This window comes from Lissotriton helveticus, chromosome 8 (genome assembly GCF_964261635.1).
Source record: "Lissotriton helveticus chromosome 8, aLisHel1.1, whole genome shotgun sequence".
NCBI classification, from domain to species: domain Eukaryota; kingdom Metazoa; phylum Chordata; class Amphibia; order Caudata; family Salamandridae; genus Lissotriton; species Lissotriton helveticus.
In genome coordinates this window covers 1,196,364,715-1,196,388,751 of record NC_136069.1, presented here as the reverse complement: position 1 = coordinate 1,196,388,751, position 24,037 = coordinate 1,196,364,715, and the positions used below count along the sequence as shown (strand labels likewise).

Here is a 24,037-nt window from a genome sequence, read left to right as displayed (position 1 = left end):
GTAACATACATTAAAAATGACTTAATACCTGCCACCCAAGCCATTCTTATAGCTTTGGGGGTCATGGAATATTCTGAATTGTCATATTTACAGGCGTTTTATGGTTAGTAATGAATTGTGTTGCCACCTGGCATCGGCTGCCTAGCATGAACAATGGGTGGAGCAATCTCCAGTAGCTTCCTGACGAAGACCCTGACACTTGGGTGTTTAACAAGTTAAGCACTTCTCAGAACAATGGGACAAGTAAAAAATGGTGGTCCGCTCTCTATTCCTTTCTTTTAGTGAAGGTTTAGACCCTGAATCAAGTATCAGTACACACATTTTCATAGCAGAACATTCTTTTAGTTCCAAAATGTATTTAAAAAGCTGTGAACAAGGTTATCATTAATATTATACTTTCAGTCACCAGCATTTAGTCCAGAATTCACATGCAAATACTCCACTGTTAGGTGTATTTGAAATGCACAGAGGACTGAAGATTGGTGGATAATATCAAACTAATATAATAATGTGCCATTGTATGTCAAATCCAGGTTTCAAATGACACTTTCTAATAGTTTCTGAATTTTATTTTAGCGTTTGCGTAGAACCTTTGAAGTTAAAACGTATATGTTCCCCCGGCCCTGAAAATACACATAGCATAGCCACATCTTTGTCAGGGTTGTGACACTGCATGTGTATTTAGCTGGTCACAAGGATGTAATTGGTCTCTTCTCCTGCACTATATTAATACAAAAATAATGCGCATTTCTTGCCCAAGTAAGTTCATCGGATCATCCATGGATAATCAGCTGGTCTGGTTTATTTCAGCGGCTCCTTGGTCCACATATTGAACCTCCGATGGTTCAGTCCTTTGGGTGCTGTCTGAGCGTCCTTATCTTTTTAGGTCGAGCATTCGAGACCTCATGTTTATACTTTAGTATGTACTTATATGTGTATGTTCTTTGTGGGCACTGGAGATCAACCATAGTACTTGTATGCTTCCGCTTAGGGACTTTTTTTTTCTGTTCAACTGCCTTTAACTGTCTTGATAGAAAACGACTAGTAGAGGTCAGTAAAATACCAGAATTGCTTTCTGCTGAGGGACTTTTTATATTTTCTGGCAACTGCCTCTAACTTTCCTGATAGAAAATGACCAATAGGGGTCAGTAAAATACCAGAATCACTTTAGCATTCTCTAGATTCCAGTCCATAGAAATTGTCTTCCAAGAGCACCCGTAGACAATAGTATTTTTTTCAAATCTTGTATTTTTAGTGATATGACCACTGAAGTCCCTGGTTTTATATTAAAAACGGAGCTTTGGACTCCATTTCCTGCTGAAAGGCAATATTTCTCTCCATGTGTTCACATACCTGGTGTGTTAAGAATTTTGGTGCTTACTTTCCCTCCATGTTAAAGAACCATAGATGTTTCAGCGGCAGGCTAATGTGCTGCACAGCTAAATACATATAAGGTCCCAAAGGCGAGACCGATTGCATTGCAAATACTTGTTAATAATGCAGATGCTGCTTCTTTCTTTATTGTGTATTTCAAGTGAATCACGCCCCTTTTCTGCTGTAGATAGAAACTTCTGCACGTGTGGTAAACCAGAGTTTCTTTCCCTGGCACTACCTCTCGATGCTTTGTCACTGTTAGTCTAGGTCAGTGGTTCTTTAGCTTTTGACTTTCGTGGACCCCCCAGTGAATCATTACTAGAAGCTCGGGCCATCGCCTAACGAGTCTATATGATTTGAACCTAAAAACATTACACACATACATATGCATCAAGCAGGTCCACAGATTATGGAAATGATTTAATTCACAAATCAAAAACAATATGTCAAAATTGAAGTTTTAATGAGAAAGGAGCTATTCTAAGTTTAGTTTTTTTTTATTAAAATGTGAAATTCTAGACTCTAGCATATCATTTTGTCCTTTTTGCTCCTAATGCACTCTTTAGGAGATGAATGATCTGCAGGTTCCAGACTGTTGCGCCCAGCCCTCAGATACCTCACAATATTATTACTTAAGACATAACCAGCTCCTGCGTTTCAAATGATCCTTCCCCACGTGTAGGCGCTTGCGGCCACATGCATCATTGTTGGTATTTGCGATTCCTAAATTGCGAAAATTAAGGAATCGCAATTTAGAAATCGCAAATACCTATGCATTAAAAATTCGCGTTTTTATTTGCGATTCCTTATTTTTCCTTATTTGCGATTCCCAATTTTGCGATTCGCAATTAAGGAATCGCAAAATGAGAATGCAATTTCAAGGGTGCAGGGGGGGGTCTAAAGGACCCCCCCCCCTGCACCCCTGAAATGTACCTGAAAGTACTTTTTGCACACACACTTGCTCAAAGGGCATGTGTGAGTTTAAAATGAAACTTTCAAAAATGCACTTTAGTGCATTTTTGAAAGTTTTCTAAAATTACCATGAAGGTTAACTTCATGGTAATTTACCACTTCTAGTTTGCGAATTCGCATTTTTTTTTTAAAATCATGCATTGCATTTAAGAAATCGCAAAATTGCGATTTCTTAAATGCAATCACAATTTGAGAAATCGCAAAAAAATTGCGATTTCTTAAATTGCGAAAATGGCAAAAAGCTTCATGCATCCCAAAAACGGGATTTGCATTCGCAAACGGCCGAATTTTGCGATTTGCACCGTTTGCGAATGCAAAAAACCCTTAATGCATGTGGGCCTTGGTCTCTGCCGAGCCTCGTTCCTGAGTGGCTGCCTGAGGCAGCATGGCAGATTGACACCGCTGCAGCATTGCCCACCCTAATCCTGACCATTCTTCATAGAAGGGAGATGGTGGGCTGTCGCTAACACAGGCCAGTATGGATTGTGTTTGTGTTCTCGTTAAAGAACGCCATATTGTGCTGCCTGTTGTGCGTGGAAGAGATGAGAATATGACGGCTGCCCCCTGCTTTGATTGGGAGCGCAGCTCCCGAACATGGCTGAGGTATTTGTTCGCACGCCGGTTTACTGAAGCATTCGTTCTACTTTTCCTGCTGGTGGTAGAACTGCTTAGCTTGTGCAGATTACCAAATGGCGCTTGTCTCTGTGGACTGCTTACCCATCCCCAACTTACTTCACAACTGCCACAAAGAATGCACACATCCGTGAAATTCTGCAAGCGAATCCAAAACGTGGCCGACGTCCCTTTAAGTAGTCCCCTAAAGGCGGCACCCCTGAAGCCTTTCTGTATGTTGTATGTTTTATGCTTTTGTGTACACATGAGGCCTACTCGCAGCTAAAGCGGTTTGTGGCCAGACTCAATAAGGGAGGATTGAGAATTTGCTTTTTAGCCTTCATCTATTACCGACTTTGATGAATAACCCTTTTGTTGTGCTAATGGCTGCCATCTTTGTTTTTCCCCGCTTCAGGAAGGAGTGGAAGTGCGAGTGGCCAGAATATTCAACACCTTCGGTCCTCGGATGCACATGAACGATGGTCGGGTTGTTAGTAACTTCATCCTTCAGGCTCTCCAGGGAGAACCCTTAACGGTACGTGTTGTCTGAATCTCTCCCAGAATTTTAACCCTTTGTGTTCCAAAGTTGTTAGTGTTCTTCCATTCACGGTATGATTGTCTCACTAATGTATATCCTGCTAAGTTTAAAAGTGTTGACATTTTCTTTGCATCATTGCCTTAAGTTGGGTGTTTCTTTGCTGTTGCTGTTGCTGTCTAATAAATTATCTGGAAAAAGATTAATTAAGCTGCTTCTGTACATTTCAACAGACGCACTCCTTTCTCTGACAACTAAAGGGTCCCTATATTTAAAATGTAAACATCAAAGCATATGCATTCGCCGAATGAGCATCCTACAGTGTTTCATGATTCAACCTCGTCCACATTCATTAATCCATGTGATGGTTTTAGGGCAACTTGGCGGGTCCATTGTCCTGCCGGCAAGTGACTATCAGTTTGAAGAATTAGAATTGAGTCTGTGTTTTGTGTCCCTTCTTGTAAACCGCTCACAGATACTTGTTGAAGTCGATTTTTAGTCGCCTATGCCTTCGACCATGTAGAGAAACAGTTAAAGCTGCTTAACTTAGATGATGTCCATTCATTGAGTTGCTTTTTTAAATTGACTTATTTAGAGATGCATGTATTAAATCAGCCCTGAGGTGCCTTGCTTTTGAATGTTACTGTCATTGTAAATTGATCTCTTGCAGATAAGCTGCTTGTATTATTGCTGAATACATGACCAATTGGCCGTTCTTGATTCTGTATAAACAGGGCCATGGGAATGTCTTAATTTGTTACGGTTTTAAGTTGCCAGGAATGCATATTTAACTTTTACAGTGGTTTATGGAGACATTTTCCTTATCCTTTCAAATCGACTGTAGATCTGGTGAGGGTAAAGAAGAGCTAAGCCTTGACTTGCCTCTTTAATGCGTTGGCAGTGCAATACAACCTACTTTACCATAGGGCTGTAGCAGGCCACATCAATTTAAATTCCTGTCTCTGCATTAAGAAAAGTAGGTCCTCCAGGTTTTGCAACTTGAATCCAACCACATATTATAAATTCGGTAATTTTGCCTAAGTTCATTTGTAGAAGGTGCGTTAGAGCCAGGGCCACTTTAATTATACAAAATGGGACGTCCAAATTATGTAGCAGCGTTGACTAAATTGTGCTGCAAAAAAGGGCAAATTACGTGGCGTAATGTCACACTTTTTGTCACCGTATTACTGCATTATTTTGTCTTTTTTTTTTTACACCTGCTAACACTGTATGGGCAAAGGTTTCACCTAATAAGGGACAGTTTTTACACACAAATGCAGCAATAGGCAATTAAAAGGTGGCTATTCAACTTTTGCGAAGGGTCTTACACTATGCGGAACATTTGTCACTGTGCTTTTAATGACTTATAATCCGTTTAAGGTAGAAACACATTTTTGGGGGAAAGTCTACATATTGTGCAGCAGATGGATTATGTGGCAAATTAAGCAAATCCATAATTATATATAAAACGTTATGGCCGTAGAATCGCATAATTCGGGTCAGCCTGGCTAAAACTCAGCTAGCCTTTGCTTAGACAACCCCCTGGGTGAAAGCATATTTGGCACCCCTCCCATTCTTTCTATTTAACTGTCTGTGATGAATAAATGGGGTGAGGTAGGGAGATGGTGGGGAGAGAACCAATGAAATGGAAATCAAGTGAAGTAAAAGATTAAAAATGCAGATACTGGCACAGAGCATAGGGTGACAAGATGTCCTGGATTTGCCCAGGCCGTCCCGGTTTTGCACCAGCTGTCCCGGCAGATTTCGGCAATTTTGGCTCATGTCCCGGTTTTTAGAGGGGGTCGACTGAAAACCGTGAAAGGCACTTTTTTAGGTGTTCTAAAGCTGTGGTAGTTGGCGCTGTTAAAAGTAAGTAATGTAATTCATAGGTATGATGTTGGTTTTAGAAATTACATTTTATTTGTTTTCTTAATGCATTTTCTGTGACCCTATGTTGATGAGAGTTTTCATTCTGCGCCATTCCGTTGATTAAAAATTGTAGTCCTCCTTCTCTTTTTCCAAAATATCCCGGTTTTTGCTTCTCAAGATATGGTCACCCTGCCCAAGCAGCCTCCAGAAACCGTGTTTAAATGTACTCTTCTTTGCAGTCATGTCGGTGCAGCCTCCTCCTGTGCTCCTCTGAAGCCCTGCGCTGTGGGCGTGGCTTAGCTCAGGCGTTCTAAAGGCCGGCCTTGATTTAGAAGGTTTTATAAAGCGCGAACAAGATCCTTGCGGATATCAGAGCGCTTTACAATGAACAGAATTGATTATACCAAATGAATAGCAAGACACAATATAGAGAACAAGCATGGGATAAATAAAATAAAACACACAAAAAGTCGTAAAATACCAAAGCATGGGATCATAGTTGTTCCAAGCACAAAAGCAGCGAGTCTCGGATGAAAAAGGTTCAGGACCGGGTAGAGTGGTCAAGTAAACTTTGCCATGAGAATCGCTTTTACTTCCTTTTGGAAAGCTACAAAGAAGAATTCAATCTGGTTTCAGGGAGAAGAGTATTCCAAATCCTAGGCGCAATCCCAGAGAAGGTTCGTTTATATGTTTTTTTTTTTTATTGAATCTTTGAGGTTTCAGTAGAAGGTTATCTGCACCCCTAGAGGACCTTGAGCCACCAGAGATTGTCAATTTCTGTGCGAGATAAATGGGTGCCTTGTGGTGTAAGGCCTTATGTGTCATGCAAGCAATTTTTTGCTGAATTCATGTTTCGAATGGGAGCCAGTTCAGGGATTTTGGGTCAGGGGAGATGTGGGAACTTCTTTTCGACCGGTGAGGAGTCTTGCTGCAGAGTTTATTGATGCTCTAAGGGGGGGCTGTAGTCGCTTATGGGAGGCTGCATAGAGAGACAATACCATAATCCACACGGGGGATAACTAGCGCTTGTACAGCCTGTTTAAAGTCGTTGACTGGCAAGAATGGCTTCAACTTCCTTAGAATGTTTAACTGGAAGTTTGCTCCCTTTGTAGCGTTGCTGACTTGTTTCTGCATGGTGAGATTGGTGTCCAGAGTTATTACCAGTGATTTTGCTTAGTCCACAATAGTTGGTTGCACGTTGAGTGCAGTGAGATGTTGGATTAAGTTTTGCATCAAAGGGATTTTAGCGGGGGGCTATAAGGAGGAATTCAGTCTTCAGAGCGGTCAGTTTGAGAAGATTTTCTGCCAACCATGTTTGGGTGTTCATGAGTGTGGAGTTAAGCTGTTTAATGTCTTCTACGGTGTTAATATTTAGATACAGTTGTGTATCATCAGCGTACATATGATATTGCACGTTAGTCGCTTGAAGAATTTCGGTGAGCGGCTCCATGAACAAGTTAAACAATGTCGGGGAAAGTTAGGATCCTTGTGGGACGCCCAGCCTTACTGGAACTGGGTTGGAAAGAGTGTTGTTAATCTTGAATTGTTGTGTTTGGTTATCTAGAAAGGAGGTAAACCAGTTTAGCACTGGTCCTGAAAGACCCATCCTCAGTCTGAGCAGATCCAGCAAACTCTCGTGTTTGACCGTATCAAAAGCTGAGGATAGGTCCAGTAGGATGAGTAGGCATGAGCCGTTCTGGTCCAGGATTTGAAGTCCATCATCAATAATGTGACTCATGGCTGATTCCGTGCTGTGCCCTGCTCTGAAGCCTGATTGGTGGCTGTCGTGGTCAAAGTGAACGATATGTTTTGTTAGTTGGTGGTGCATGCATTTTTCAAGCAGTTTGGCCAGGGTTGGGATATTGGATATAGGACGATAGTTGTTAAGATTCGTGGGGTCAGCTGTTGGTTTCTTAAGGATGGGTGAGACTTGACCGACTTTGAGGGTATCTGGAATGCAACCTTGTTGGAGTGAACTGGTGATGATTTTGGTCCATAGCTGAAGCAGCCATGGGGTTAGGTCTTGAACAGCGTTAGCAGGGAGCGGATCAATGAGGTGGTTGAAGGTTTCATGGCATTTAGAATCTTACCCAAAGCCTCTTCCGAGTAGGTGTCAAAGGACGACCTGGCGGCATTGTTCTTTGGGACACACTTTGAAGGGATTTGGTGTGTAGTAGTTGGTGGTGACGAGGGGGGTTTGTGAATGTGGCACAGCATAAAGTACACAGTCCTTTAAGAGATCGTTCTCGATGTTGAGGGTCTTCTGAGTGAAGAAGGCGGAGAATTGTTCACAGTTGGGTTGCGCTTGGGCGGCGTCTTGTAACCATTGAGGGGCGTCCTTAGATTGAGTTTTGATTAGCTCAAATAGTTTTTTGGGGCGAATTCTAGCTTGGTCTAGTTGGTGTTTGAAAAAGTCTGCTTTGGTGCGCTTAATCTTCTTGTAATAGGCATTTCTCTTTTTCCTTAGTTATTTGAGGTGAATAGTCGACGGGACTGATCTCCAGTTGCGTTCAGCAACTCTGAGAGAGCGGCTATCTTTGTTGAGTAGGCTATTGTACCAAGGTTTTGAGTCTTTAGTGGAGACTCTCTTAAGTTGAAGAGGGGCTACCTCATTGATTATTGCGGTCATCGAGTTGAGGTAGTGGTTGGTGAGATCATGCTCGTCTGTGGTGCCAGCAGGAGGCATTAGAAGGTTGTAGCTTGAGAAAGGTAGTGTGTTTGTGTTGAGTTGTTTCAAGTCTCTTTTCCAGATCTTTGGTTTTGTGGCCTGAACTGAGTTAAATTTGACTGTTTCTTTGATAAGGAAGGTAATGATGTGGTGATCAGACCAGTCGCAGGGTGGTATCGATTCCAATTGAATGACGTCCGTTTTGGAAATGATTAAATCCAGGGTTGAACCTTTCTTATGTGAAGGGCCATTGCAGGTTTGAGTCCGGGCTAGATCATCCAGGAAGCTTCTGAGGCAGTTGACAATTGTGTCGTTGTTGTCATTCCAGTGGAGATTGAAATCGCCGAAGAATATTTGGTTGTTTTGCATACCGTTGTTAGTTGAAATCATATCCATGAGTTTTTTCAGAGAAAATGAGATTGTCACCTAGTGCATGATAGATGATGTGCAATGAGCAAGCTTGTTTGCCGTTGCTGCTAAGGACTAGGCAGAAGTATTCGCAGGATGTGAAGACCGGGGATGTGGCTCTATTTAGAGTGATGTCACTACAATGAATACAGGCTATACCTCCACCTATCTTACCGATTCTGTCTAATCTGATGATGTCGTAGTTCGGGGTAACTAGAATGTCCATCAGTGGGGTGGAGGAATCAGTTAGCCAGGTTTCAGTTAACAATAGCAGGTCTAGTTCCTGTGGAATGATGAGCTCATCTATGTCCGCAGCATGTCTGGAAGCCGATCTACAGTTAAGGAGTGTGCATTTAAGACTGGGAGTAAGGAGGGAACTGGAGGGGTCTTGGGTGAGAGGGACATGTCTAAGGTTGCTACTGGGCAGGGCAGAAAGAAAGAAATACCAAGTTGGGCTATTATACATTCCTGTTCAGAAACCATAGCTGAACATTATACATCTGCTTTGCGAGGACCACAATGTAGTCCATGCTTATCCAAGTACAGGTTTATTTAGCAGCTATAAAATTAAAATCGCATGTTTCAGACATTCTATCTGAAGCTGCCCGAAAAGGAGAGATTTACCAGCTGATCAAGTCATCCTCTTATAAATGAAATGTAATGTCATCAAGTATTACTGTTCTGATCTGCTATTTTGCGTATTGGTTATGCACCATCTATTGAAAGGTATAACTTTTAATGGCTATAAAGTTAAATTAAATTGAAATTTGAACTGTCTTTCTAAACTGAAACACATGCTTTAAGAATGTGACAGACAACTGTAACCCCCCTCCCCCACCCCAAATCATTTTTGACACCTTCCTTCAAGGAAAACTTCTATCTTGCTTTTGCCCCCTTCAAACCAGACTTTTTACTGAAAATGCAAGATCGATTCATCTTGTTTACATTACTGTACCCTAAGGCAGAAGATTTGCTACTTAGCCAGGTCTCTAACCCAAATTTAGCACGCGTGTCCTATATCACAGAGGACTTCAACATAGTGAGTATAAAATAAGAATTCTACTGAAGCACGTAGAGGATAGAGGTAAAACAATACGATATTGTACAAAAACCACAAAATCCCCTTTGTCAATACATAGCGTCAAGATAACCCATTAACATTGATCTTATCCGTAATGTAGGGCAAATCTGTGTCTCTGAATCAATGTCCATCCATAGAAAACTTTTCAATTGTTGAATTGATTGACAACACTACTCAGACCAAAGAACGCAATTCTCCAAATTACCATTTAGACAGAAAGCAGGCAGGATTCCGATGACTAAATATTCATTAGTGCCAGCTAGAGACGTGCAGGGCTAAGACTAATGCTAAAGTGCTTCATTGCTTTAAAGAATAAATGGAGCATGTAATTGAGTGCCAATAACTGAACTGCGTCTCGCTGACCTTCTCAACCACAGAAGGAACTGCCGTAATGGCGTCCGTATATCGGTGTAGCCGTTGGTTTGCTGTCTGTAAGAACCCTGCATTGCCTCTCCTTGCCTAGCCAATCTTTGCATCCGTTTTAATTCTAGCGACTGTTTAAAAAGGGGCAAACACTAACCTAAAGGAAGCCACTTTTGTGGTACTATTTTCTGTTGAACCATATATGAAGCTCAAGTGGCTTTTGGGTGTAAAAAGTTTGTTTAGAAGAATATATATCAGTCTAACTTGGTCAAATCCACTGCTTGAGTTTAGTTGGTCAACCATCATAAAAATATTGAATCCAAGATATTGCATGGTTATTTTAATTAGTAGTTTGAACATGTACTCTAGGTCTTCAAAGGCCTCGTTTAGGAAATGTGCACTCCTTTTGTCACACATGTATCTCTCTTTAGGCACCTTTATATGTGGTGAGTCTTTTAGCAGAGAGTAAAGTGTGAAAAAGATTTTCGATGATTGAAATGTATAATTAAATGGGATATACTGTTTTCACCTGCACATTTGTTTCTTCATCCACAGAACATCAAGGATAACTGCAATTCTCATCAATGCAGAAGCTACATTACAGACAGCATGCGGCACAAGTAACATTACTTTTTTTCTCTTTTTCTATTTTGTTTGCAGGTTTATGGCTCTGGGACCCAGACGCGCGCTTTCCAGTACGTTAGGTAAGACGATTAAATCAGTGATTATCTGGTACCCTCTGGTCCACACAGTGAATTTGTGCTAATCTGCTCCTCTAAGCGCCTGAGAAATTTTCAGCAACTGTTATTATTCTGTGAACTGGATCCAAACGTCATGCTTTCTTGCATCTACCATCCAGAGAGCTGATCATTAGTATGCAAAGAGAAATCTTAAGCATTATCTATTTGACTAAGTGCACTTCTGGTCTCGTATAAAAGACAGTACACAATGTCCCTGTGTGTGCCACAGCGCACCTTTAAACAGGTGTGCCGCACGAACACAGGGACAGTGCGCCTTACTATGATAAATGTGCTGCCCTCAGTGCAGTCATGAGCTTGGGCTGACCTGGTGGCAGCACATTCAGTGAAAAAGGAGCGACTGTTACAAAGCTGCTCCGTGTTTCTCTGTGCAGGCGGCAAGTCGCCTGCACTTTAAAGAGGGGTCTAAGATCCCCCTGCAGATGCATTATGGGAGTAAATGTGCCCGCCACCAGAATGATGTCTGGGGGGTTCATAGGGCCTCCATTACCTCCTGCAGAGGTCCGCCATTGGGAGGCGCACAATGTACCAACGTTTTGTGGCGCACTATAAGTGCCTTTCCTACGGGCCTGTTTGCCTCTGCTGCCCTGTCACTAATACAACACCGAGGCAAAATCAATCCCTCATTTACATGGAACCACGCCCACCTGCAAACAAAGGAATGCCCTCTGAAGATAGCACCAAGGGTACCCGTATTAAAGGGAGGGATCGCACAAGTGTCTGCAGCCCCTTCTCTACTACCATAGTGCCCCGTGACCGCACGCCTGGTGTGAGATATAGATCTTTACTTTCTTGACTACTGTTTTTATTTGGTCTTATAATGTAAAATACCCAATGTTCTAGTTTGTGCCTGAGCACTATATAGAACTATGCATTCAAATAATTAAAATGAAGCAGGTGAAAACTGAATCAGCACTTAAGAAGGCTGGTTCTGATCATAGCACAACAAGTCTTGGGTTCTTATCAGCAAACAGCAGGATCCGAGCAGCACCTCCAAAAGGAAGATTGGAATATTGACGATAATACGTTTAGTTTTGAGTATGAAAAGGTGAGTTTTTAGATGGTGGAAGGAAAGCAGTGATGGTTTGGCCTTTAATTCTACTGATCGTGAATTCTAGAAAGGAGTGGTAGCTTCAGCAAGAATTAGTGTCGTGTGTGGTCTGTTTTAATTCTTGGGATTTTCGTAGGTGTGTTCTTACTTCTTAGCCTTGTTGGTCTGCCTGATAAATTTAGTACAGCGGTTATTGAATATTGTTCCATACATTCTCTTCTCTTTTAGTCCAAAAGTGAGTTCTGTTTTTCTAATTGAGCCCACCGCCAAATTACACAGCCACTTGTTCTAAGCATTAAGTAGACAGGTCAAAAAACAGTTGTACATTTGTTTTGGAAATTTAAAAGTTTTGATTAATATCTCCTGCTTCTTTTATGTGCTATGTACATGTTTAGTGGGTCCTCCTTGGATTTTTAAAACAAAACATATCTATATTCATGCCCCAATTTATTTATTAGCAGGATTTCACTTTTGGTTCTCCCTGTAAAATACAACGTAGGATTATAGCCTTATCCCTCCATAAAATTGCAATAAAATGCAGATTGTGAAATCCCAAGACTGTGAAGAGTGGCAAACTCTGATGGTCTACTATGGTCATTGAGGGTGTAGATTTACTGCCAATATAAGGTGCATGTGCATTAAGGATATATAACCGTGTCAGAAGATGTTCAGCTGTTTTAAAATACAATCTCTAAGCATTGCTTTGGAATTGATTTATTGATTTATTCATGTTTGTGTGTTAGTTGTAAGGAATTGGAATATTATTTGTGTCGGTGACTACCCACCTCAAATAATAATCGCATCCCTTGTCAGGATGAACCCTCAAAGTCACTATAATTAACCTGAGATTAATTCCCTGATAGCTATGATGCAGAGCAGACACACTTACATTAGGTCAATGTGTAAAGTATTTAATGCAGTATCAAAACAGTGATAACGTCAAAATGTAACACGATAGAAATCTCAAACTAAATTAGAAAAATAGAGCAAAATGTAACAAAGTAATGGTACCAAAACGACAGAACTTCAATAAGGGCAACCAGAGATATGAAAATTAAAAAAAAAAAAAAAAAAAAGTTTTAAGTAAGAAAGAGTCAAGAAGCCTGAAGTGCCAATAATAGTCCATGGATTCTGTAGACTGAATCTTAGGCGCAATTTGATGCTGACTGCGATGGAGCTTGAGTTTGGTACATCAACCAGGATCACGTTGGGCAAAGATTTAAGCAAATAAGTGGGTGTCAATAAATATTAAATAATAGCAGAGACGAAATTGAACCCTGTGTTGTTCCATATTTAACATTTATGGGCTTGGGAAAGAATTATGTTTTAGTCACAGTTTGTGTTCTTTCATGAAGAAACAAAAGGATCCTTTGATCCTTTTCAGGGTTTTGCCACGGATCCCTGCTTCGATTAATCTTAAAGTTAGTACTGAGTGGTCGATGATGTGGAAGGTGGCAGATAAATTGAGGAAGGCAAGGGCAGTGACCTCCCCCTTATCCACCGCTCTCCTTTATCCGCCGCTCTCCTTTATCCATCGCTCTCCTTTATCCACCGCTCTCCTTTATCCACCGCTGTCCTGAGATCATCGAGGAGAGACACCACCACCATCTCCGTACTGAGCCCAGTCTGAAACTTGCCTTATGTGGATCCAACAGTTTTTGCTAAAATAAATTTCACTGACTGTCAGTAGAACTTTTCCAAATAACATGGGTGAGATTGGTCTATAGTTACTCACCTGCTTGGGATGTACATTAGGCTTTTTCAGTAAGGGTTTCACAACAACTCGTTTCCAAGCAGAGGGTATTTTTCTGTTAATTAAGTTTCAGATGGAATATAGGGACTATAATCTCTGATTCTTAGGAGAGCATGACCTTGACTGTTTTGCTTGGTTGTTAGGTGATCCCAATGGTCGAATGCTGGAAACCATCTCTTTGACAGTTGGAGAAATAGCTTTGAACTCTGTTAATTGCGGAGATCCTGATGAACTATTTTACTCATCAGGGGTCCGTAGATAAGTAATGGGAGAAAATTAAATTTCATTAGTATGTTAGATATTTTGGTCTCCAAGTGCAAGTCTGCTTGGTTACATCAAGCCATGGATTTTGGAAACCGAATGCTTGTGATATAGGTTGCTGGAGGTTATCTCGAACTCTGAAGAGTCCTTTAGCCAAATTGGGCAACTTCATAGATTTAGAAATGTGTTTTCTTATACTTGCAAACATTTCTTAATAAAGTTTAGCATATTCTTTATACTTTGCGTTGGCTGCCTCTTCGCACTTTCTTCACCATGTCTGCTCATATTGGTGTAAAATCAGTTTCATCTTAGCCAGATCCTGAGTGAACTATTGATTATTTCAGGAGGAATTGTTTTTAAAGTTTTGTTGACTCCAGAAAAAAATCAAAAATATTTTTAATCTTGGTTGCTCCCTTATTTTGCCAGGTGTTCTGTGGGGGGGTTCTGTGTTTGCGTTTGGAGGGGCAATTTCCTTCAGTCTCAGACTTTAATTTCAAAACATTTATTTGTTTTGGTTCTCAGATTATTAGGAAGTTCAAAAGGAATAGTACCAGGTAATCTCCAACAGATATTGTTACCTTTTTTGAACTGTCGAAGCAAACCGTAGTGTCTAGTTTTTGACCAGCATTGTGTGTTGAGTTGTTGCTAAAAGGGGTCTGTTAGGAGTTAATAACCCAACCGGAAGCAAGCTACTCCTTATCAATATAGATCACAAACAAGTGTTCCTATTCCTAAAGAGCGTATATGTGAACAAATTCATTTTTAGAACAAGAACCCTCACCCACTCAAAGATGACATGCTTTACCACCGCCACCGGCTCCTCCTCCTCCTCCTCCCTCCTTCCTTTTCCTCCTCCCTTTTCCTCCTCCCTTCTTCCTTTTCCTCCTCCCTTCTTCCTTTTCCTCCTCCCTTCTTCCTTTTCCTCCTCCTTCTTCCTCCTTTTCCTCCTCCTTCTTCCTTCTCTTCTCCTTCCTTTTATGGTTGACATGTTTCTCCCCTATAGGTGACCCAAACCAAGGGTTCAGGGACATTCGTCGCGACCCGTTACTATAGTCGGTCAGTGATAGAAAACAAAAATTATAAAACCTAATGGTGGTTAGCCAACTGCTACAGAACGGGACTCCCAATCTCCTTGTTTGTGAGGGTCCACTGTCGTACTACATAATAAGGAAATAAAGGACAACGTTAAAAACATTCAAACCTACACACAGAATAACATCAAGTCCACTACCAAGCAAATGTGAGTAGACCTGGGTGAGTGTGCCCAACACCAGTGTGAGTACTAGTGACTGGTGGCATCTAATTGGTGAGGAGGTAATCTGAACGGGATATTCAGCTCACCACACACTACTCATTCAAAGCAATGCTTCTCTAATCACTTGTAGAATTATCCAGTTTTCAGCCAAAGCAAGAGGCAAGGTGACACAGCAAGTAGAGATCAGGTTGTGTGTCAAGGCTTATAGAGGAGAGAAAAGAAAGACTAAAAATACCTTCTGAGAATCTGTGTCCTCATTCGGCGTACCCAGCAAGAGGAGCAAGCCTCAAGCCGGTGCGTCTCTTTTAAAGAGATCCGTGTTGATGGTGTGAAGAGCAGCCAAAGGTCTCTATGTCCTGCAACGATTGCCAGTCCCCAGGGACCATGTTAATTGTAGTCCTGGTGCCTGCTATGGGGCACGCATGCATCACTGTCAATTCAGTGTTGAAAACCAACCAAATGGCTGCATATTAACTGAATTAGTGAAGATTACACTAATTAAGTTTTGTAACCATGTAGAAGACTGATTAAGATGTGGGTTTCGATGTGGCTTTTGTAAGGACAAGATGAGTGTAGGTGAGGTATTCTGGTATATGGAGTCCCATCGGATAGCCATTAGAAACTATGTGGGATGTGACTATTAGAAGGGCTGGTAGCATTTGGAACAGATATTCTTCTGGTAATACTCCATCTACATATATTCAATCATATCAAACAAAATGTGGTCAATAGTGAATCTTAAATCAGCCCAATGAACCTGGTGCAGTCCACAGCATGTCATCATTTAGTCCTTGTAGATGACTTTTCAATCTATAAATCCATTGCTGTTCCCTCTGTAACAGCAGATCATCCAAGCTACCCATATGTGTGGTGTAGTAGGGTTTGTCAATGACAGTCCATTTAATAACTTTATTAGTGTGTTGTGACTTCAGAAAATGCCCGATCATATTGGTGTTGGCCTTCTTACACCTCACAGAGCTACGATGTTCTACCACCCTTGTCTTTATTTTGAGATGTGTCATGCCCACATCTTTGAGTTTGCAGGGACAGGTGATGACATCTATCACCCCACTGGTATTGTAGTTTGTGTGACTATTCAGAATCGAGGGGGCTCGAAGTCCCAAATCAATCTGAGTTTGTGGTTGTGTCAGATGGCAAACTGAGCGTGATCCACAAAGGAAATGTCCCTGACTTGGGGTAATGTCCATAGAGTGTCGTGATTGTCCCTCTGAGTAACTTGAGGTCTTGCATTGACCACTATATCTTTGATGTTCCTGCTCTTTTTCAGGGCAGACATTGGTTTCTTGAGGTGTCTCACCGGTATTTAAGATATGCTAGTTCTTGTTTACCACTCTTTTTAAGGTATCAGTTAAATGGCTAAAGATGCTTGCACATACCAGTCTGTCAGAGGTTTGTTTCAGGAGTACCTCCAGGAGTGAGTATCTGTTATGGTGTCTAGCCCTCTTGGCTGCTCTTTCCTTCGTTCTTGTTGTGAGGAAGGGCCAGAATAATGAAGCATGTCACCTTCGGTGGGTGAAGGTTCTTGTCCCAAAAAATGCATTTTTCACATACACACCCTCATTATGACTAGGGGTGGACGGAATTTGCGTAATCGCGTTACGCAACTCTCCGCAAAATGGTAAAAAATTTAAGCGAACACACAAATTCCGCTAACGGGCGGAATTGCTTGTTCACGATGCTCTTTTGCTTTTCGCAATCGCTGTTTGCGTGCTCAGGGGGAAATATCTCGTAAACACGCATTTGAGAACGCGAACAAGCAAAAGAAATTCGCGGAACACAGAATTTTGGCCAATTTTGCATTCTCCGCGGAACGCGAAATTACCCACATTCCGCGAGCGGAACGGAATTCACCGCCCAGGCATTTTTATGACTAGTCATACTTTTATATAATTTATAATAACCCTTTTATCAGCATGGACATTAGTCAACATTCATTTTTGTGTGGCACTCTGGGAAAGCACCAAATATATATTGTTTCAGCAGAAATGAAATTAGAAATAAAGCTAGATTTATTTGTGCCATCAGAAAAAAAGCCACTCTAGCAAAGAATGGATTCGTTTTAGATATTGTGTGCGCTGTTGCAGTCAGATTCCATTTGCAGGGAATATTCATGGGCAGGAACAGCTCTTTACCTTTCTTTGGTATAATTTATGGTGGAATGGTGTTTTTTTTGCCTTTAACATGAAACACTCAAATTCTACTGGAGATATTTAAATATAAACTGCCAAATATGATGTTTAGAACCGGAGTTGTCCATTCTTGAGGATGACAAGTAGTTTATTTTATATACATGGGGTCTAGAGAAGGCTGCACTCTCTTCACTTGTTAAATAAATGTTCACTTAGCCTTTGATGTGCACTAATAATGCATGCACTTTAGGTTTGCCTCTGGCTCAATTTGAGTTCTGCCTTTATAAGAAAATGGGTGAGCTTAGGTTTATTCTGCCCCTCTGTGACTATTAAACTATATTTTCTTAATCACTTTCAGTGACCTTGTGAATGGATTGGTGTCCTTGATGAACAACAATGTCAGCAGTCCAGTCAACCTGGTAAGCATATTGCACAAACCACTTCTGTTCCCTCTCTTTTTGTGTTTTTCAAAAATGGCACAAGTGGACGATGACACTCATTTAGTAGTTACCAATAGTTTAACTTATATTATACTTGCATACCATATTGGTTGCCTACTGTTTACAAATCTGCCCTTCACACAGGTATGGACATTTTGAAACTTTATGTTCATGTACTTGAGCTCTGTAAGTGCATAGCTTTAGCATGGTGCAAGCATATATATTATGCTTTACATTCTAGTTTCACATTCATGGAGTGCTTTTTAGCTTCAGTACATATTGGTGCAAGTATGGCACACTGTTCCTGTTTTTAGAAGCCTCTTTGAATTGCAAAAACCAAATGAAGGGTTTAGGAGAATTTTACCAGGCCTTGCAGAATTACTGATATGTACGTCCTTCTGGTAAGCTTATTGAGAGGACTCCGGGGCTGGACTGCAAGGTTTACTGTCTTAATTGTTAGCTGATAAACTTCTACAGCCTACATTTGCTGATTGTGTTCATTGATTGATTCATCGAAGCATTCAGCTGCTGTACTGTACCCTTTCCACTCAACAGTATTCTCTCTCTCTCTCTGTCTGTCTCTCTGTCTCTCTCTCTCTCTCTCTCTTTCCTCCCCATGACATATACAATGTGAGGTTGGAGCTGCAGAAGTAGAATTAGCACAGACCTGTCAGCTCAGCCTTGATGTGTCAAGCTTTTTTTTCACTTGACAACTGCCAAGGCTGTAGGTTTTTGTCACTCAGCTAGTCACAATGAAACTGTTTCGGCTAACAGCAGCTACAGGTTTGGTCCCTCAGCTGTACTTCAGCAGCTCCCCCATTTAGCTCCCTCCAGAGCTACAGTCCAGGCCCTTGCACGGTATGTGTTGTCTGGTAAATTATGACCGGATGAGAAATGATAAGAAGGTTGGATTTTTTTCTCAGTTTTTTTATGGCACATCCTCTCTCTTTTCTCTCTTCCTTTCATTCTCCCCTAATCTCTGGGATCTTCCTGTCATTTTGGCCAACTCTTGCCATCCCCCTATTTCAATTAAGAGTCTTTCAAACGTGTCTTATATCAATCTCGTATTATGTTAAAGGTTTTTGTAAGCGCATGCACACCAGGCGGTTTCATGGCACTAAGGGCAGATGGGGAGGCGGCGTCAACAAGGTAGTTAGCCTACTCATATGCCTGGGAGAAGAGCAACGTCTTAAGATGCGTCTGAACTGATTGTAGGAAGTCTCAGACCTAAGCCCTACTGGGAGCGAGTTCCAAAAAGTTCCAAGACTGAGAAGCTAAGTCCTCCATGTTTTTTCCATTTGTAGGCGGGGGTAGTCAGCAGATTTAGATAGGAGGACTGCAGTTCCCGAGAAGGGTTATAGCGCTAAATCCTTGATGAGATTAAAGAAGGGCTGTTCCTGGTAAGTGCTTTAAAAATGGTGCGCCCAGCTTGAAAGCACAGCGTTTGGCCACCGAAGGCCAATGGAGGCTCTTCATCAGAGGGCTGACATGATGATGTCTGGGTTGACGCTAGATTAGACTCGCTGCTTGGTTTTGTACCAGCTACAGGTGATGGAGTTGATAAGCAGGAATGCCAACATAGAGAGTGGGCATAATCAACTCGGGAGATTACCATGGCTAAGGTGACTGGAGTCAAGGCCTCAGTGGTCAAGAATCTGCTGATCTTGCGGATTCTGCGTAGATGGAAAAAGCAACTGGAGACCACTGAGCTTTTCTGGGCTTTCTTGGACAGATCGTTACTGATTATGACTCCTAAGCTCTTTACGGAGCCTGCTGGGCATGGAGGGCTGTCCAGCAGTGGGGGCCAAAGGCTGGAGTTCCACGGGTTGGCAGTTTCTCCAGTGTGGATAAGTATGTCGTCTCTCTTCCTTTCTCCATTTTTCCTCTACCCATTTCTCTCACCTGTAGAGCTTTTTCGCTGTTCCTTGCAGTTACAGGGGCTACAAAGCACTATTAAGTCAAGGGTGCTGGTGGTCTCCACTGTCCAGGGCAATGGATACTCTGTGATGGGAACTGGCCTCCAAACCTCCCGACTGTACCAGTAGACATGGACAAACATTTAAAGCCTAGCTCACAAGGATTGATGTAGGGCTGAAATTAGATACAGTACAACAGTTATTAAAGTTGCAATAAAGATGGGAATTTTCACACATGGTTGTGGGTTTATATAAAGACACAACACTTTAATATCTCACAGTATAGATATTTGACAGTAAAAACAAGAGTCCAATAGCGCAAAGCCTTCACATGACAATTAACAATCTAAATGTTAATGTAGAACAACACAGCAAGTAAGTCAGTGTTGGACCTGGCCCTTTTTAAAGGGTTATCCCCAAAGTTTTTGTTTTCTGACCTGTTTTTGTTGGCTTTGACACTGGGCACTTTACCACTGCTGATCTGCGCTAAAGTGCATGTGCTCTCTCCTGTAAACTTAGTAAGATTGGTCTACACCTGTTTGGCATATTTAATTTATCTGGCAGACCCTTGTACACTGGTACCCTATAAACCCAGGTCCTGTAAATTAAATGCTACTAGTGGGCATGCAGCACTCCTTGCACCTCCCACGGAATAGCCTTTCAAACCTCAGGCCACTGCCTCTGTAGGACTTACCTGTGCAGTTTACTGCCACAGTGACTTTGCATTTTAAGTGCTTGCCAAGTCTGAAACTCCCCTTTTACTCCTTAAAGGTCACCCCTAAGGGCAGGGTACTGTTTAGGTAAAAGGTAGGTCTTGCCTTTGTTGTGTGGCATGTCCTTGTAGCGACAAACTGCCTATTTGGTTTCTCACTGCTGTGAGGCTACTACTCTCATAGAGCATTGGGAATTCACTGATAGGTGTTTCTGTGGTAATTTCTAATCTTGAAGGAGTAGCGTTGCTATGTTTGGTATGTTTGGCATAGTGATGATAAATCCTTATTGGTGAAAGTAGATTTTTTATTACTATTTTAGAAATGCCCCTTTTAGAAGTGGGCATTTCTTTGTGCTTTGTAGCCTGGCTCCAATCAACGCCTGGTATTGACTGACAGGGGCCTATTTGGGCCATTCTCGCAAGACAGTTTCATAGGGAGCGGAGTTGTGCCCCTCATAGCTTGATGAGTCTTCCTGGGCTAGAGTGGTGGGAGTTGTTGTCACCGGCACATGAATAAGGCTGTTCCTGCCTTTCACCATGCTGTCTCTACCCCCCTGTTTTGTGTCTGCAGCCAGGGCTGGGGATTGAATTGCTTAAGAAGTGTTGCGCAATTCTGTAGTTGTATTGAAGTTACCTCCACATCAAAGACATTATGAGTATAAGTACTGGGGCTGTGACCCCATGTTTTTATACACTGCGTGGACTTGTATGCAGATGCTGCTAGCTCTACAGACTGCACATTGCAAGGAGGGACTGTTATGCTGCTAGGAGGAATCGCCATGGTGCTTTGCTTTGTTATGCTGACCTACTAAGGACACTGATATGCTGGCCTGCTGCTTGTTCTCTGCTTTGGTGCCCCCAGTGCTCTCAAGAAGCTTGCTTGCTAGCTGCCCCCTTCTTACTCGCCTTTGGAAATTGTAGGGAGCAAAAATAAATCTACCTAACATTAGCATGGGACTCGTGAGTCTGGCCACAATTGGGAACAATTCAATCCGTGAAGTGTGCTGTTCCTGTTTCCAATCAGCGTTGGGCTATCGCTGTTCTGTTCTCCTGCTTTCTACAATTCAGTGTGTGGCGAGCACTGTTAGGGGCTCCTGGTTACTGCCAACTACGGCATGTGGAGCACTGCAGGAAGTGGGGAGCCCAGAGTGATTTTGCCCATGTTTCCCTCCCCTCAGCCCACCGGGCTGTCGTTGCTGGTGAATAGTCAGCCGCACTGCAAAAAACCCCCTCAGAGGGGCTTCATCAGCTGACATGGAGGGCTGATTTCCAGACTGCACCGCAGGTTGAGAACCCCTCAGCACGGCCCTCCTCCCCTTGAGCGTGCTGGTGGAGTGATGCTGGTGGAAGCCTATGCTAGATGACCAACCCTGCCGGCACCTCTGAGCAGTGCCTTGCACTTTCTGAAATTCGGCAACGTGGGGGCTGGAGGGGAAGAGACAGCCGTCTTGCGCTACCTTCGCGGGTAGCCCATCCCATCCCAGCCCAGCCCAGCCCATTTCTGCGTGTCAGCCTTCATTGTGGCAGCTGCACCGCGGGATGGAGGGCAGCCGCCTTGTGCTGCTCGAGGCAGGAGACCCAGCGTGGTCTCCAGACTGCCTTTGGCGTTTCTGGGTGAAGCAGCAGCCCTGTGCAATTGTGGGCTGCTGCGCTCTACTTTCCGGACACATGGGGGGGACCCAGCGAGGTGTCCCGGTTGAATTCTACCTGTTTGGGGGAGGGAGGCGGGGGCACTTGCATCTGTGGCCATTGTGGTGCAAGCCTGTGATGGGCCCTCACCTTCCTAGGAACTTGTCATATGTAGAGATGACGTCCTGAAAACTGTTGCGTTCGCGACAGGTCAGACATGGATGTAGAAATACAGTTTACAGCAACCATCAACAAGAAAGTAGGACTACAGCTTTCATAGACATCGAAAAGGGACTGAACTGACAGCCTCCTTCACAAACACAGATGCATGCAAACTGCAATGCACAGGTTTAGAACCTTATAGTGTGTTTCCCGTCACACTATCATTATGGGAGGGTGCTAACTAGGGCTTATTTGGGTAATAATACATTTTTAGTATAGACAACCCCAAACACTGTTCTGTTTTAAACCCTGAGTTTGTGGGGCAGATTTTCTAATGTGCTGCATCATGTTTACATCACAAAAGTGACGCAAATCCTGCACAAAGAATTGTCTTTGGTTTTACTTTTCAACGTAAATTCTGATTTGCAATGGAAAGTAGCCATAAAGTAAAATTGTGTTAAATGCTACTTTGGATCAAGGGGCGTACATGAGAGTTCCCATGCAACCATCCGTGGATTTTGATTGTAATGGCTAGTGGGAAATGAGGTTTGCTTTGTCAAGCATAGTATTCTGAACTGGACGGGGCACCATTCCAGTACACAACCTATGCTTGACATGCACAAACAATTCCATTACAGTGAAAAAGTAGGAGTGCTGGTGCAAGGCAGTCTAATTGTGCCACTGCTAGTGATAGAGCAGCAAAGCCAGATCTCGGAGGATTCATGCAACGCAGGAACTTTGGTTACTGCACAATGTGAAATTCAGCAAATCTGCCCCTTTGTTTCTCCAGGCCAGACACTCTTAACATCGGTAATTACCGAATCTGTATTTACCGATTCGGTAATTGCCATTCATTCCTATGGGCCTAGAGGCCCATAGGAGTGAATGGCAATTACCGAATCGGTAAATACCGATTCGGTAAATGGGGGAAAACATTGAAGTGGCAGGGTGTCACTTTGACACCCTGTTGCACCCCTCAATTGGGTATGGGTGCACATGTGGCACACATACATGCCCTAAGGGCATGTATGTCTGACACATCGCACTGTTGGAAAAGCAAAAAAAATGCTTTTTCAAAGGTTTTCACTATTTACCACCAACTTGGTGGTAAATAACGAATCCTTAACTGAGGAATGCACCAACTTGAGTGCTCCCTACATCCTGGATTCGGTAATTTACCGAATCGGTATGTTAGGAATTCTGTATTTTACCGAATCCATAAATTACCGATTCGGTAAAATACCGAATCTTAAAAAAATGCCACCTACATCTAAAAAGCCCAATACCGGTCGGTAACGGCCGAAATTCGGTAATTTCGCCCGTTACCGACCGGTACTGGGCGACCTACATCTGGCCCCTAATGGCTAGCAGTACGTATGACTCCTACATCTTGTAGCCCACATCCAATGTATTATTTCCTATGCACTGATTTATATGCTTGTATAATTAATGGTCTCTATATAGTATGCAGAGCCACTGGAATTATGTGGCAGGGTTGCATTAACTTGTGTGGCAGGATTGACTAAATGGTGTAGCAACAAAAGCCAAATTAAGCTGCACATGTTTGTAGCATTCCTTCAATATTTTGTTATTTTTACACTTGATAATATCTGTGTGGGCAAATATTTCACCTCATTAGTACCAGTTTAACAACCAAAACATTTTATTTGGACTCCCCTTCCAAAGATCTCTAGTGATTACCACTTCCACATGCCCTCGAAAAACATATGCGACAAAGGTGGGCAGACAGGCTGCAATTTCATCCACCTGTGATCATTCAAACCTCACCCCCCCAACACCTCACATCTGTCTTCTCTAGAACAGTCACATTTACCTCCTGGAGTGCTTGTGGTTGGGCTCTCCCCTCTGAAGTGGACAAGTGTTCCCCAGCACTCTTGTCCATGTGCAGAGTACTTTTAACTTGACGCTTGCATGTAATGGCCACTAAAGTGTAACTTATAATAACAATAGTTAAACATTTGTAAAGCGCAAACGTATAACCCGAAGAGTTATATGTTTGGGGGGCTGTCGGGGGGAGGGGATTAAGTGAGCTTTTGTCAAGGGTCAC

At 42.5% G+C, this 24,037-nt stretch overlaps 1 protein-coding gene across 2 annotated transcripts in view; it reads left to right on the top strand.

The window, feature by feature from the left end:
• Window positions 1-24,037, top strand: part of LOC144773239 (UDP-glucuronic acid decarboxylase 1) — a 161,121-nt gene that overhangs the window by 116,385 nt on the left and 20,699 nt on the right. For both annotated transcript variants that reach the window (XM_078658145.1, XM_078658144.1), the window contains exons 10-12: window positions 3,374-3,493; window positions 10,543-10,586; window positions 17,469-17,529. In XM_078658145.1, coding sequence (XP_078514271.1) covers window positions 3,374-3,493; window positions 10,543-10,586; window positions 17,469-17,529 — 225 coding nt within the window. The remainder of the gene's footprint in view (window positions 1-3,373; window positions 3,494-10,542; window positions 10,587-17,468; window positions 17,530-24,037) is intronic.